At 41.1% G+C, this 14,738-nt stretch overlaps 1 protein-coding gene across 3 annotated transcripts in view; it reads right to left on the minus strand.

Annotated features, from left to right (window-relative positions):
• Positions 1–519: 519 nt before the first annotated feature.
• Positions 520–14,738, minus strand: part of LOC102566577 (meiosis-specific coiled-coil domain-containing protein MEIOC-like) — a 34,392-nt gene continuing 20,173 nt past the window's right edge. For all 3 annotated transcript variants that reach the window (XM_019480703.2, XM_014602739.3, XM_019480702.2), the window contains 3 exons: positions 12,487–12,621; positions 12,189–12,369; positions 520–7,005 (listed from right to left, as the gene is read on the minus strand). In XM_019480703.2, coding sequence (XP_019336248.1) covers positions 6,752–7,005; positions 12,189–12,369; positions 12,487–12,621 — 570 coding nt within the window. In that variant the 3' untranslated portion in view covers positions 520–6,751. The remainder of the gene's footprint in view (positions 7,006–12,188; positions 12,370–12,486; positions 12,622–14,738) is intronic.

Here is a 14,738-nt window from a genome sequence, read left to right on the forward strand (position 1 = left end):
AGTGGCACGCTTTTCTACTAAAACTTCCTCGATGCGTTTTAGTTCAAAAGAGCGCTGCTGCCATTTTCTCACTCACATTTTGCTACTTATATACCTTTGTGTGCGCCGCAGTGCCGGGCACTTTTGAAAGCGGTGCAAACAGGTACGAATGCCTTATCTGGAGCGGAAACTGATCTGCAATGCATTGGAAAAGCATTACGGTTCAAGACATCCGTCACATTCCTGAAGACTACATTTTTTGCTGTAAGGCCACTTAAAGGGAACCAATAATGGGATGAATGGCGGGTATATGGGTCATTCACTGAAAATTCACCAAAGGAAAAAGAGTTGATCTCATTACTTCACTGCAACTTGGATCTTGGAAAGACTCTCCATTTCCTGCATGTGGTTTTACATTTGGAAACTGGAACAAAGATGATCTTCCTGCTCTGGCCCGTGTAAAAAGAAGCAATCCCTTGATATCAAATCGACAGCTCCCACTCCCCATATCGTTTATTGAAGTAATAAAATCACAGTGAGTTAAAATATGATGTACTTTAATTATTTTCATAACTGCAAGTGTTATCCAGAACACACAACAGGTCTTTTCAGTGCTGAATTACAAAACAGGAGGAAAAAAAATCACACGAAGGACAGAAGCTGATAATTAACATAAGTTCAACTGAACAAAACAACGGCTGTAACTATTTATTAGGCACATACATACAACATAACTGATTATTTAAATTAAAAAAAAAAATCAATTATATACATAAAATACTAGAAAATTACACTGGCCGTGATTTATTACAGAAGTCTCATACATCTGAGAATTTCATACATGTAACAAACCTTAGCATCTCTTTCTGCTCTTGGACCAGTTTCTTAATATGAGAACTGCACGCAGCTCACGTGGTAGGCTACTTGACACGAGTGAATACAACCCAGCCCCGGCCATGAGGCATCCTGGCGGCTCCACGTAATACAAGCGATTTACAGAAAAAAAAATGCACCTCGGGTTCACAAAACGAGATGTACCCACTTCCTATATTAGCAAAGCCTATCCCAACAGAAGTCTGTGTAGTATAACTAACTTTTTTTTTTAAGTTTAGTGTTACACAAGAGGTAGAAGTGAGATTTTTGCAGCGTTCACCAAATATCCGTCGTCTACAGAAACACTGAAATGAGCCTAAAAAATCGACTATGATTAAAGTCTTGTATAACTAACAAATGACATCTTATATTTTCAGCTAAATTGTACTTGCACATATTTCTGTTGGGTCCACTAAACGGAGCAGCTCGCAAAAACTCTCTTCTTGTCAGCAATATTTCACTAGCAGTGTAAAAATCTGTTTTTAAGTTTAATGTGTTTGACCAACATGTAAAAGATATACTTTGGACACCAAACAGTATATTAAAATATAGACACTATTAATCTTTTTATATTTGTCATAAAAAATAAAAGTAAACTTATTTGTCCCCATATATATTGGAAATAGCCTAATCTTGTGAAAAAACTATGCTCATTATTACTGTGCAAAAACAAGTGTTAAACCAGTTGTATTATATACAGTAAAAAACGTAAAGCAACCTTTATCTGGCAACGGATTTTCTTAAGTCGACACTGGTCTACTCCTTCTCTCATTCTCTAGTCTATGCACATATGTTGGTTTTTAAAGCTTATTGGCAAATAAGCAGCAAAGAAGATTTAGAGTTCCAGTTCCCCCATTTAAGAAAAAAAAAGCTGCTATAAGCTGGTTTACCCCACACATTGTTATTTTTTTTACTTCTAACAACAAAAGTTAAATAAGTACATTAAAATGCACCTTATCTTGCACCTTTAATTATAGTATTGCTAATAAAGAAAAACATCACCGTGTTATATATAAACCAATTCGACTGTCCTGTCCGAAAAATAAAATAAAATAAAAAGCAATAGTGTTTGTTAAAAGCAAACTGTAAAACAATTTATAATATAAAGTAACTTCATAGATGCACAATTTCTCTTTTCATAATTGTACATAAACTTCACAAAACAGAAAAGTGCTGGTGATTGAGACGGATAAACTGCACTGGAGACAAGTCAAGATCTTACCATGGTTAAGGCTGTATTTCTATCCAGGCAAATCAGTATAAACAAGGTGCAAAATTCTCGGCCGCCTATAGACTCGACTTAGCCAAAGCGTGTACAGAAGGTGCATTCCCCAGCTTTGCACAAAAGCAAAATGCGTTTCCAATTCCAATGTGTTACCGTGGTACGGATACTCTCAACGACACGGGGAATGCATATTTTTCTGGAATTTCTTGATACCGAACAGTCAAAGGGGAACTGCAAAGCTTGCATGCACAAAACGATGCGATCTCAGATTAACATCTCAGGTCATAAAACACAAAGCTCAACTGAAATAAAAAGCTGGCAAACCTAATGACTTCCCTGGAAGCAGGATTGTACCCGTTTTCTATGGAGCCGAATCACGACTCAACATACAGTTTTAAGAGATGCATGAAATGCAGCTCTCTACTACGATCACATAAAATACCCGCGTTGTGCTCCCTGCTGGCTTTCGGTATGGAGGTCGGTTCTTGCAAAATCTGGTGTAGGGGGTGGGCGAGTCCTAAACTGAAGCCTTTAAAAAAAAATGAACAGCGATGTCTTAAAAAGATGGAGGGGGAGAATGAAGAAAAAAAAATTAATGCAATATCATGAATAAAAAACCAGGCTCTTCAGGCCGGCTGAAAGCAGTTCTCTTATTTTTTAGGTTGTTCTCTTAAGACATCACAACTTCCCCAGAACAGGGAGAGAACAAAATCCAGGTTTCAGAACAGGGCAGAAAATGACAAATGCAATCTTATGTTTTGGGATTTTTTTAATTATACTGGTTGGAGTGGTTTTATTCTTCCTTTCAGTAGTAATACAACCCACACATTCAAGTTCATAGCCTCACTCCAGTGACAAGCAGTAGCTGTGGCCTCTCATAACCCTGTGTCCCGAGTCGAGGCGAATGCTAGGATTTCGGGCAGAGGAGAACCAAGATTAAAGAGGCATCAGGTAAAAAAATGTTAGCTTTGTGCTAAACGTAAAATCGACCGTTTGGGACATTCGACCCATCCACTATCACGTAGAAGACGTGCTTTCTAACAGCTGTATTGCGGCACGCGGAGAGGAAGAGCAGCAGGATCAACACGTGGGGAGCACGAGACTGGTGCAACCCATCTGAATCCTGGAAGTCTTCCCCTGTTAGGACACCGCTCCGCAGGGCAGCACTTCTTCCTTAGCAACACAGTAATTAGTGACAAATAACATTGATCCTATTAGTAAGATCTTTATAGTAGTTCTGTCGAAATACCTCAATCATCACAAGAAGGTTAGGGGTGCCGAGGAGAGGTAGAGGTACAGCCACGGGCACAAGCGTGCTCGTGTTGCAGTGGGCAGAGCGGATGCTCCCCGCGGGGCTGCTAAGACAGAACCACCACTAGTTTCACTTCTGTTACGTCCCCAACAAACTGCAATCTTCAAGCCTATGCTTTATATTGTATTAATGATTTGGGATCTCCAAATCAAAAAGGTCACCTTTATTTTATCAAAATACATACACCTGTATTGCAATGACCCTGATTTGAAAAATCATTTTCTAAACAGCCTGCACTCTTACAATTGAGAGGCTTCGTAATATTCGGTTGCTCTCAATTAGTGCTGGCAGCAAATCTTTCCTCCCATCTCATCCACCAATTCTAATTGCGCAAGCCAATCAAATAAAAAACTCTTTCCAAGACGGGTGGAAACGTTGCAAAATGGAAAATTCACCATGTGTTTGTTGGTTTTACAAACAAAACCAAACCACCCCCAAATATCACGCAAATCAACGGCTAGTTTAATCAAGACTGCGATCTTACTAACCCAATCCTGCTTCCACTGAAGTCAAAGAATAGGATTAGCCACGAAGCAAACAAGGCCGCAATACTTATTCTCGCGGAGACCAGACCCGCTACTTACGTTAATTGTATTTCACTGTCAAGTGGAGCGCTAAAATCACCTAGAAATACTAGGGGTGTTCAGGGGACTGCAACCCTGAATGCAAACTGGTCCATTTACAAAAGACTCGTTTTCCCCTGAAACACGAGCGTATGGGATACGTCACGCACAGAATGAAGACATTCGAGCAGTTCCGTTTTGCTGTCCGCATTTCTATTGCTGCTATTTGTTAGAGTATTGCAAGAAACGCACAGAAAAACATTTCCATGCTAACATGTCCATCGCATACTTCGTTTTTATGAAGAAACAAGCAGATCAAGTCAAAACAAATTAAGCAAGCACACTGGTTGCAACCGAGATCGGTTATTAATACGTTTGACTCGTGGCAAAATCTCAACAGCTAGGGTGCTTTACAGTTGTTAAAAGATCCCAATAACTGGACAAATCGAACATTATGCAAGAACAATATTGATATATGCTACTTCTTAGCTATAGTCAAGTGCAGCTACATTGTAACCCCTTTAAATGTATTATTAAATTGCAATAGAAAGCCGAAGTGAGCATACACAGTTACTTACCGTTTTTGAAAAATAAGACTGTTAAAAGGCACGTTAACTATATTAGGAACCAATTAAGACCACATTCCTTCACGATAATAAACAACACACAAAAAAATACAAGGACTTGGTATGTCCGATACATTCACTACTACAAAACAATCCTGCAGAACTAGAAACATTCTGTAAACAGAAATGCAAATCAAGACGCTCAAACTCTGATTTCCTGTTAATAATCATCAAAATCAAACACGTAAATCCCATCAGTAACTCAAATACTGTAACTCGGGCGTTCTTTCAGACTACAGACTACAGCTAACTTCTCACAAAAGCCTATTTGACCTTCTGAAATTCATTTGTGCAAATAAAACTGCACACGCACATGCAGAAAACCCACTCGCACTGCAGTGAACTAACTCTCTTTACAACGGACTTGTAGGTTTAGACTAAGACTGAAAAAATATCCAGGTGAGCTGAATTGGGTTTTCCTTACAAAACACGGAGCATAGTTGCAATCACATTTCTTTCTTTTTTTCTTTTCATTTTTACTCAGCAGGTCAAAACGGGGCTTCTTCTACACAACTGCGCATTCATTGCCTCATCCCTGTTAATAACGGTACTATGAAACTACATCTGTTCTGGGAAAAACCAAAAAACAAAACATTCACAGGTCCAAAACTACGGACTGTCTGAAATATTTAGCAGGTACGTATATGTGGAAACAGGATTCTGCATTTACGCGTAAAGTCAAAATTCAACATCATAACATTATGGACCACAGATCAATTCTCTTCTGGAATCTCTCAGCCTTTCCTGCTATCCTCAGCATAATTATTTTTAAAACACGAGCTGCTCTTCAAAAGCTGTCCATCAACATACTAACACCTAAGACCATTACTTGGTTATTAGTACATTTTAAGAGACAATCTAACATTAAGACACGATTGTTAAAGCATTAAAATACTTATAATTAGTGCAATAAGAACAAAACGTGAATTACTCTTCCTTTTCTAATTCTCACCCTGTACATTCACATTGATACATAACACTTCTGATTGTCTAAGCCACAGGATGACGACTAGTAATAGCAATTAAATATATGAAATCTTCTCATGCTAAAACAAATCAGTTAAACAGCTTTGGTAACCTAGTATATAGTTAGCTTTATGTAAATATTTTGCAAACATCTCTTCCCCCAAAAAATCCCTAAATACCATGTGTATATTTATATATAATATACATATTTCCTGAGTAAATCGTTAATTATGATTATTAGGAAGGTTTGGCAAAAGACCCAACTGTATATTACTAAAATAGATTTTTAAATAAACATACAATTAAAACATTAAAATAAATATGGAATGTTTCAGAAAATTATAGTACCATAAACGTATGTTAATAACCACATCATTTCAATTAAGTGCATACTAAATTATATTGTTACTCTTTTTAACCCATCGAGGCATCAGTAAACCTAACTTTTCTAATCCTGAGTGATACATTTATATCACCTGCCAACATCTCTCTTAATGTAACATTTAATACAACTCTAAAGTCTCCATCATTTTTTAAATCTAACATTTTGTAACAAGGACAACTCCGTGGGAAAATTTGGTTTAGATTGGCAGCACAACTTGCTGAAGCATCATTAAACACCGATTATTCTCATCATGCTTTTGGCAATTACCTGAAAGATTAGACACCCTGTCACAATAATAATGCATAAAAGTGTGGACCATTCAGTGTGCAGTGACAGGATAGAAAATTAGATTATTTAGCAATCACTTTGGCACTTAAAAGAACTACATAATGATGCAAAAAAATAAAAGGACAACAACTATAAAATAACTTTTAAATGGCATTTCTAAAATAGGATACATTGTATAACAAATGAAAAAATTAGCCTAGCCACTCACTGGTTACTCAGTTGATGACTTGAGTCATAACCGACACAGAGCTTGGGGCAAGTGGTCAAGGAAATGCTCAGCTCCTGCCCAGTTCCCCTTCTTAATAAAATCCTTATTTTATGAAGTAGACACTGCAGTATACCAGCAATATTAAAACTTCAGTAACACTATTACAAGTAGTGTGTCGCGACACCAGAATCACAGTAATAAAACTGCAGTACTGATCGGTTATGTTATTCTCGTTTTGTATAACCTAGCAAAAAAATATGTCTAGTACATTACAATGCACTCGTTCCCTCTCCCCCCTTTTGTTTTTTTTTGTAATTTTTTTGCTATTATTCAAAAATCTGCATTGGTTCTTCAGGTTTTTCTTCTTTGCTTCCCTTGTCTTCGTGTCCCGCACTTTTTTCTTGCGTGCTTGCACTCCTAGGGCAAAGCTCTTCCAGCACCCTTTCAACTTCCTCCTGTTTTACGGGACTGCTCAAGGAGGTTTGCGGTAGAGTCATCTGCAACGCGCACCATAAAGCGGTACGAGCCTTGCGTGTGGAGACAGCTAATTCTTTGATGGCGACTGCCAGAGCAAGGACATCTAGAAAGGCAAAAAATACAAAGCCAGGTTACAACAGGACTTTTACATAAATGTGCCAGTACCCACTGTCCAGGCAGTCTTTTGAATTGAACCAACAATTAGTACTAGGCTATACACAGAGGTAGTAAGCGGTGTCAGATCTTAAGTCAGGCAAAATGCAGGGCAGAATGGCACCAGTCCGTAGTGTGCTACTTATGGCCTGCCTCCTACTAGAACGTCATTTTGCTCAAGAAAGATTGCATTTGTTACTGCAGAGCAATATTTCTAATACTTCTTTTAGACCAGGACATATCTATACTGGCTCCCTGGCAAGCCTGGGACAGATGCCGAGAATCAAGGCTAGGCAACTTGCTCCTACTCTGCCTGCACCCAAGCCCACCAGTTAGGCAGAGTAGATGGCTGAATGGGGTCCTGAAGGCATGGCCCAGAAAAGACCCCAAGTCACCTACTTGAGGTTGGGCAAGCACAAGTAAGAGCAAGTGCATGGGGCTGGATTCTTGTGAGCAATCCTGGGTACAGCGGGAGGTCATACAGATGTACCCGCAATCGGATACTAGAGCTTCCCCGATGCACGAGCTGCCAGCTCAACTCTAATTCCAGAATCAATACAGCTAGTTCCAAAGCACAAAGCAGAAGTAGCAAATTCTTTATAGCAATCTTCAAGATGACACCGATAACTTACTTGTGACATCTGTGCTGATTCCTTTAACCAAGCGATGGTGATGCCGCTGCTAAGTATGACAAGCCTCACCGCCTTTAAATGCTCTATTGAACTTGATTAGTATTCAATTAGTGTAAAGCAATAAAAATTCAAATATTTCAAGTATGAATCTTTTCATCCAGCAGTGACAGCAAGATCATCCAAGTTGACTCCAGTCACCAGTAGTCTCCACTGGAAACAGCCTAAATATCCATACGAGACTAGGTTTCCTCTTTCTCTACTCTCCCCACCTAGGCTAGCAGCTGGACAATACCTGCAGTAAGCTAGTGGTGTCTTTACTGCTCAGGCTGTGTTAGGGAGGACTACCATGAAGACAACGTGGCGTCCAACTGTTTCCACTTTGAATGCAACGCAGGACGATGAAATGTTGTGTAGTCGCTGTTAAAACAGTGGTAGGCACGCTGTGGGCATATGCCAAAAAAGAAACCATACAACATGCTTTTAGCATGGAGGAGCACAGAGTAGAAGGAAGTGGACAGGACATATTCTCACAGGAATACTCCCTTGCACCATCCAATGGGATATAGGCATAGCCTCTTATACATAGGTGACATTTTTTGAACTGAGGCCAAGTCACCCTTTTCTAATTCCACAGAAACTGCTAAAACATGCCCAAGTGTTATTCACAGAGTTAGACCTGGTTAACTATTGCCTAGTATGAAATATTCTGTTTTCTAAGCAATCTAGCTATAAGCTGTGTTCGGTCAATTGAGGCCAAGATGGTAGAAGTAGCAGAGCCTGAACAGTCCAGATAGGTCAGGGAACAAGCCGAGCGATAGTGAAGGGCAAACTTGTGATGTAAACCAAAGTACGAAGTAGGTGGGAGTCACCGGGTGGACTAGCTCACCTCTAGCATTTCCAAGAAATGGTTGTACATAAAGATATAGCATTTAAGAACCAGACTTGGAATAATTTCTGAATACAGACGACATATCTAGAAGATTCCAAAGAATCTGTATAATGCTCCTAAGAAGTCAGAATCTGTTGTCTCTGTGAAGACAATGGCCAATAAGCCATTATCACCAATTTCTTCAGCAATCCCTCGCAGTCAAGGATGATCGTCTTCCATGATTGTCTTAGCTTTGTGACTGAAGATGGCTGATGAAGCCTACCTTTCCCACCTCCTGTTGTTGTCGCGAGGTTTCAAAGTACTGAGATCCCTGCAGTAGACTCTTCCTCTTTTTGGGGCAGTCCCGAGAGATAGTCTTCCAGGAGTTAATATTGATGTTGTATTTTTTTAAGTTGGCCTTGAGGACATCCCGAAAGCGCATCCTCTGCCCTCCTCTTGAGCATACGCCTTGGCTGAGCTGGGAGTCTGGAGTTGGACATCCGGATGACATGGCTGGCCCAATGAAGTTGAAAATGAAAGCAGTTGACTTTGGAGCTTTTTGGGGGTGTTGCTGATAGTTCTCCATGTTGGGTACAAGAAGATTGTTGCCAATGAGGCCTCAAGCACTCTCAAATCAGCGCAGATGCTTGAATCCCTAAGCAACCTAGCATGACAAGAGAGCGTAATGCTTCCTCTGTGTTGGCAATGAAAAGCTCACATCCCACAGAACAGAAAATATCGGATGTTTGTACTCTGTTAGGGATCCCCAGTGGCTAGAAATATAAAGATCTCCTCATAGTAACAAATGCAGAAACTGCAGCATTTGAGGGCAGCTTGGGTGGTTGTACATGCCCCTACCTCACCTTCTGCAACAAACCGCTTTAATTCCTCTTCATTTTAAAAAACGCTGCCATCGGATGTAGCCACAAAAGCCTCATTAAGATCTTCGTACGTAACCAGCACAGCTCAGTTATTGAAAATTCTCATTTGGAGGAGACTTGATGTCGAATCTTTTGAGGGGTTCCTTTACTTTCAGGGTACGTCTTTACCGCTTTGGCGGCACTTCTGGGATTGCTGGAAAAGAGTGTGCCCTGCCCCTCTACTCCCACTCCACACGTAGAACCAATAGGACAATTATTACACTGCGTGGTAGTTGTCATTTTACCCATTAGGGAGGGGGGTACTGATGGTCTCAAATTTACAATAAATGATAATATAAGTATAAATATTGTTAAAAAAAAAAAATCTACTGTTCCAAAAAATCAGAGACTAGAATACCCTGACCTTAACTGAACTTTCTGAAAACCATTTTATCACATGCCAGGGAAACACTCTGTTCTATTATATAACAACATCTCTGTGGAAATGCTGATTAAAACTCTAAATGGGTCCTTTCTACTAAGGCTGACTTCCCAACAAACGATCTGTCTATGCCCAGTATTAAATAGATCCATCCAGTATTAGGATCCAGTATTAAACAGTGGATCCTAAAGCGGTAGAAGGCACCTTCAGCCCTGCTTAGGATGTCCAGTCATTGACTTGGATTACAAAAATAAGCAGTTCTACTTGATGCCAAATTAGATCATAGTACTGAGCTTCGTTCTACAAGCTGCCGTCTTAAAAATGTAAGTGCGTAAATGTTTAAGTCTAGCTAAATGAATGTGAAAGTAATACCATATTTATTTAATTCCAAGACGATATCCCCCATTTAAAATGTGGGGAAAGCCCCTGGTCCTGGACTTGTGTACAAGGTGGTGGGGGGGCAGGTAGCTGCTGCGGCTCAGACTCCAGCCCTGACCTGGGGGCCGGATTTGGAGCCGCAACCGCTGCCCACCCCCTGCTGCCTCTGCCCTCCCTCCTGAAGCCTCCTCCCAACACCCTACTGCCTGGGTCCAGCTCCAGCACGGCTCTGGTCCCACATTGCCCCAGGGCATGGAGCACATGGTTGCCCCGGACCCAGCCCAGCCCACTACTAGCAGCAATGGCAGCAGTTTGGGCTGGAGCTGCTGCAACTGCTGCTGTGTGGCTAGGATGGATCAGCCATGAGCTCCGTGCATTGGGCCAGACTGGTGCCAGAGCCCTGCTGGCATTGGGGCCACAGGGTAAGTGGTGGTGCAAGGGCGGGCAGCAGAGGAGCCGGGGGGGGGGGGGCATCTGGGGGGGAGACACTAGGGCACATGGGCAGGCAGAGGGGGCAGAGGGTGGGGCAAGTGGTAGTGGGGACAGGACACTTGACTCCCCCACCTCCTGTGTCCCACAATGCCTCACCACCACCTGGCCCTCTACTGCCTCCCCCTCCATATGCCCCACCACCTGCCTCTCCCCCATTGCCTCTTCACCACCTGCCCTCCTACTGCCTCCCCCCTGCCACTGCTTTCCCTGCTCCAGCGGTGGGAAGATTAATTTACAACGACCCTCCAATAATTACACTGTACATGGAAAATTATTAATTTATAAACGCTCCATGTACAAAATCCAATTCTTGGGAGGCTGTCTTAAATTGAGAGTCATCTTGGATTCAGGTAAAGGCAGTAGATGCAAAAGCAATATTAAAGACCAAGCTGCCCTGTGGCACATTTCTGACTATAAACTGTCCTTGGAGCGGTCTCTTGATCTTCATGTTCATTTTACAAAGAAATGAACGTGCAAGATAAGATTGCAATCTCCTTGCACAAAAATAAGGAAGCTATCAAAGAGGAGTTTATTTATATATCAACAACAACAACTGGTTAGCTTCCTGGCAATTAGGAAGTTCTTTAGTAAGCAACCTAAATGAGGTAGAGCAATGCTAAATGCTCGCAGCCAACGTTTTTGTAGCTTGTTGAGAAGGCAGGAGTGCTAGGAGGAGAGCAAATCTGATGCAAATCACAGAACAGTAGACAAAGCACTGAGCGAGAGCCAAGCACGACAAAGGCAGAAATGAAGCACGTTGCAAGTTCCTCCATGTAGCGCTGCCAAGGCACTTGACTTCTGTCGCATAACAATTCTTGCTATTCCTCAACAGATGTTACAAATCATGCCAAATTTGTGGTGGTTTTGTGGCAGATAAAACATCCATTCAAGAGCAATCTACTGCCGCACAATTTTCACTGCGTAAGCCAAGAACAAAAGACCGCTGTAAATCACCATTAATGAAAAAACTACGCATTTGCTCAAATGAGCATAGCCTGAAATTAGGGACACGATTTAGTAGATTCGTCATATTAAGTATCCCTTTTCAATCACAGTCTACTTTTTTTTGCAGGAATGAACCTCGTTATCACTTAATACTTTAATAGTACAAAGATAAAATCAAGATAAGATTATTTAATATAAAGATGATTGCCGAGATTGTTTTCTTTTACTGTTTAGACCTCTCTCTCTCCCCCAAAAAAGGTATTTTCTAGCTGAAACAAAAAGCAAAACAGTGACAGTAAAAACAGAGTAAAGCTCTCAGAAATTACCCGATGCAAAGGAAGAAGTTTATTTTTCCTTTTTAAAAAGGTACATGGCACAGGAAAGCAGTGTCAAAGGCTGCAAGTCTTTTTTTGAAGTTGCAATATTTCAAATCTGTTAACAGGGATTGTGCTACCACATTTGCATAGCTGATCTTTTAAAAGCTTTGAGAACCACCGAATAATACAAAGCATTTACCTTTCTCACTATTATAACGAGGCGCTCCTTGTCTCTGCAGACTAGCAGCATTAACGATCTCATCCTTACGCCTTGCTTGTGTAACGTGGATGGCTTCTAAATGATGCTCCAGAGTAGCAGCTATGTTACCATGGACCGGACTACCTTGAAGCCTTTCCATTTTTCCTATTAAGGCGAGTACCTAATGGATGGTTGGAAGATACCGACATTAAGTGCTTAAACGTCCAGGGGGAAAACAAACCAATGCACACATATATCATCTGATACTACCGACATCCAAATAATACTCCGAGCTTACTCTGGCCTGTTCCCGGAACTGGTCCACAATTAAACGATCCACTCTTGAAGGGTTAGCAGGAAGTCGAGAAACAGGAGTGTTATTTGAGCTAGATACCCGCTTTCCTGGAAAATTTCTTGCAAGATCAGCCTCAGCCTAAAGAGAAAACACATCTGTTTAAAATATTTAGCAATTAGTGACTTTCTATCATCTACGACAATGGTTCCCACGGTTTTTGAGATTCAAAGCACTCTTCAGAAAACACCACCTCTTAGCTTTCGCTCGTTTTTTGACTACGGAAAAAATAAAAGAGCAATTCTTCTCTTGCAGAGATCTCAGGACCACAACTAGTCAAACCATTTTTGATTCTCTGGATTCTCATTTGAAATCTTTGGTTTTATCTGGTGAATTATATGCAAGTGTTTTACTCCTAACAGTGCTAATACTGCATGACATCCTTAAAAGGGTTTCACAGCACCCCAGGGTGCTGCTGCACCCTGGTTGAAAATCACTGGCGTAAGCTTCTCTTTTAAATTAATATTTAGATACATTAGAAATGTGCCTGCCAGTTTTATTCTTTGTGTACATTCACAGCCCAAGTCAGGATTAAATACTACAAAGCTGATTTTTGGCAGTGAAAATAAGGGCATTTACCCAATTTACAAGTACAACCTAATAGAGGCAACATATGTAACCAAACAAAACTACCTTGAAAAAGTAAAAATAGCGGGCCTAGCTTCAAGCAAACATTGTTCCTAGAAGGTAAAACTCTAGCTGTTGCACCAACACAAGGTTTAAATTCCCAAGTCAAGTGCCTGATCAGCAGGGATCCTGGTTTTCTCCGATTTAAAAAAAATCCCAAGTTTTGGTTAAAAAAAACCAAACAAACAAGTAACCCCAAATCCACATTTTTCTCTGATTTTAAAAAATCCCCAATTTTCAGTTAGAAAAGTAACCCCCAATCCACATTTTTTCCATGATTAAAATGAAACACCATGAATATATAGATGTATATCTATATGCACGTTTCATTTTGATCATGGAAAAATGTGGATTTGGGTTGGGTTTTTTTTTTTAACTGAAAACTGGGGATTTTTTAAAATTAGAGAAAACCAGGATCCATGCTGATCAGCCTACTACTTCATTCAAATCCCTCAGATGGTCAAATACTAAGACTCTTAGGAAATGCATTAGATCACGTCAACTGCTGCTGATAATGTGCTTGAAATGCCCCGTGGATAGTTTCAAGTAAAACACAAGTGCCTCAAGATGATGCCAACCCTGAAAAGGAGACCATCCACATGGACATCAAACTTGCACGTGAGAAGGGACTAGGAAACACCAAATACAGGGCAGATAAAGTCTGAACATAGCCAAAAGAATCCATTTCTGGAGTGGGACACCTCTGACATTTGAGATTTGATAAAAATGACCACTAATTCTTCTTCCTGGCCCTGCCTCAATTTGTGTTGAGTTGAATACTGAGCCACAAGAATCTGTCATCAGTGATGTGGATGCGGGTGCGAAGTGTACTCTGTCCAATTTTGCGGATGATGCTATATTGTGGGGTGAAGTGTGCACTCTGGAGGGCAGGGAACGATTGCAGGCAGACCTGGACAGGTTGGAAAAGTGGGCAGTAGACAATAGGATGCAGTGCAACAAGGACAAGTGCAGAGTGCTGCACCGAGGGCACAAAAATATGCAGCACACCTAGCTGGGAAGTGACCCTCTCCGCAGCACAGACATGGAAAGGGATCTCGGAGTCGTAGTGGACACCAAGAAGAACACGAGTCGTCGGTGTGACAAAATCATCAGCAAAGCTAACTGCACTTTATCAAGCATCAGAAGCATGACAAATAGACCCAAGGAGGTGATACTTCCCCACTATGCAGCATTGGTCAGACTGCAGCTGGAGTACTGTGTCCAGTTTTGGGTGCCGCACTTCAAGAAGGATGCTGATAGAGTCGAGAGGAGACCACTCATATGGCTAAGGGTTTACAGGACAAGCCCTATCAGGAGTGTTATTTGAGATAGGGAAATTTTCCAGGAAAGCAGGTATCTATCGGGAGAGGCTGAGGGACCTGGACATCTTCAGCCTCCACAAGAGAAGACAGAGATCTTGTGGCCGCCTACAAATTCATTAGGGGGACACAGCAAGAGATTGGAGATGTTCTGTTCGCCTGGGCACCTCTTGGGGTAACAAGGAGCAATGGTCACAAACTGACAGCAGATTTAGGCTGGATATCAGGAAAAACTTCTTCACGGTAAGGGTG

Source organism: Alligator mississippiensis, chromosome 5, assembly GCF_030867095.1.
Source record: "Alligator mississippiensis isolate rAllMis1 chromosome 5, rAllMis1, whole genome shotgun sequence".
In the NCBI taxonomy this organism is placed as follows: domain Eukaryota; kingdom Metazoa; phylum Chordata; order Crocodylia; family Alligatoridae; genus Alligator; species Alligator mississippiensis.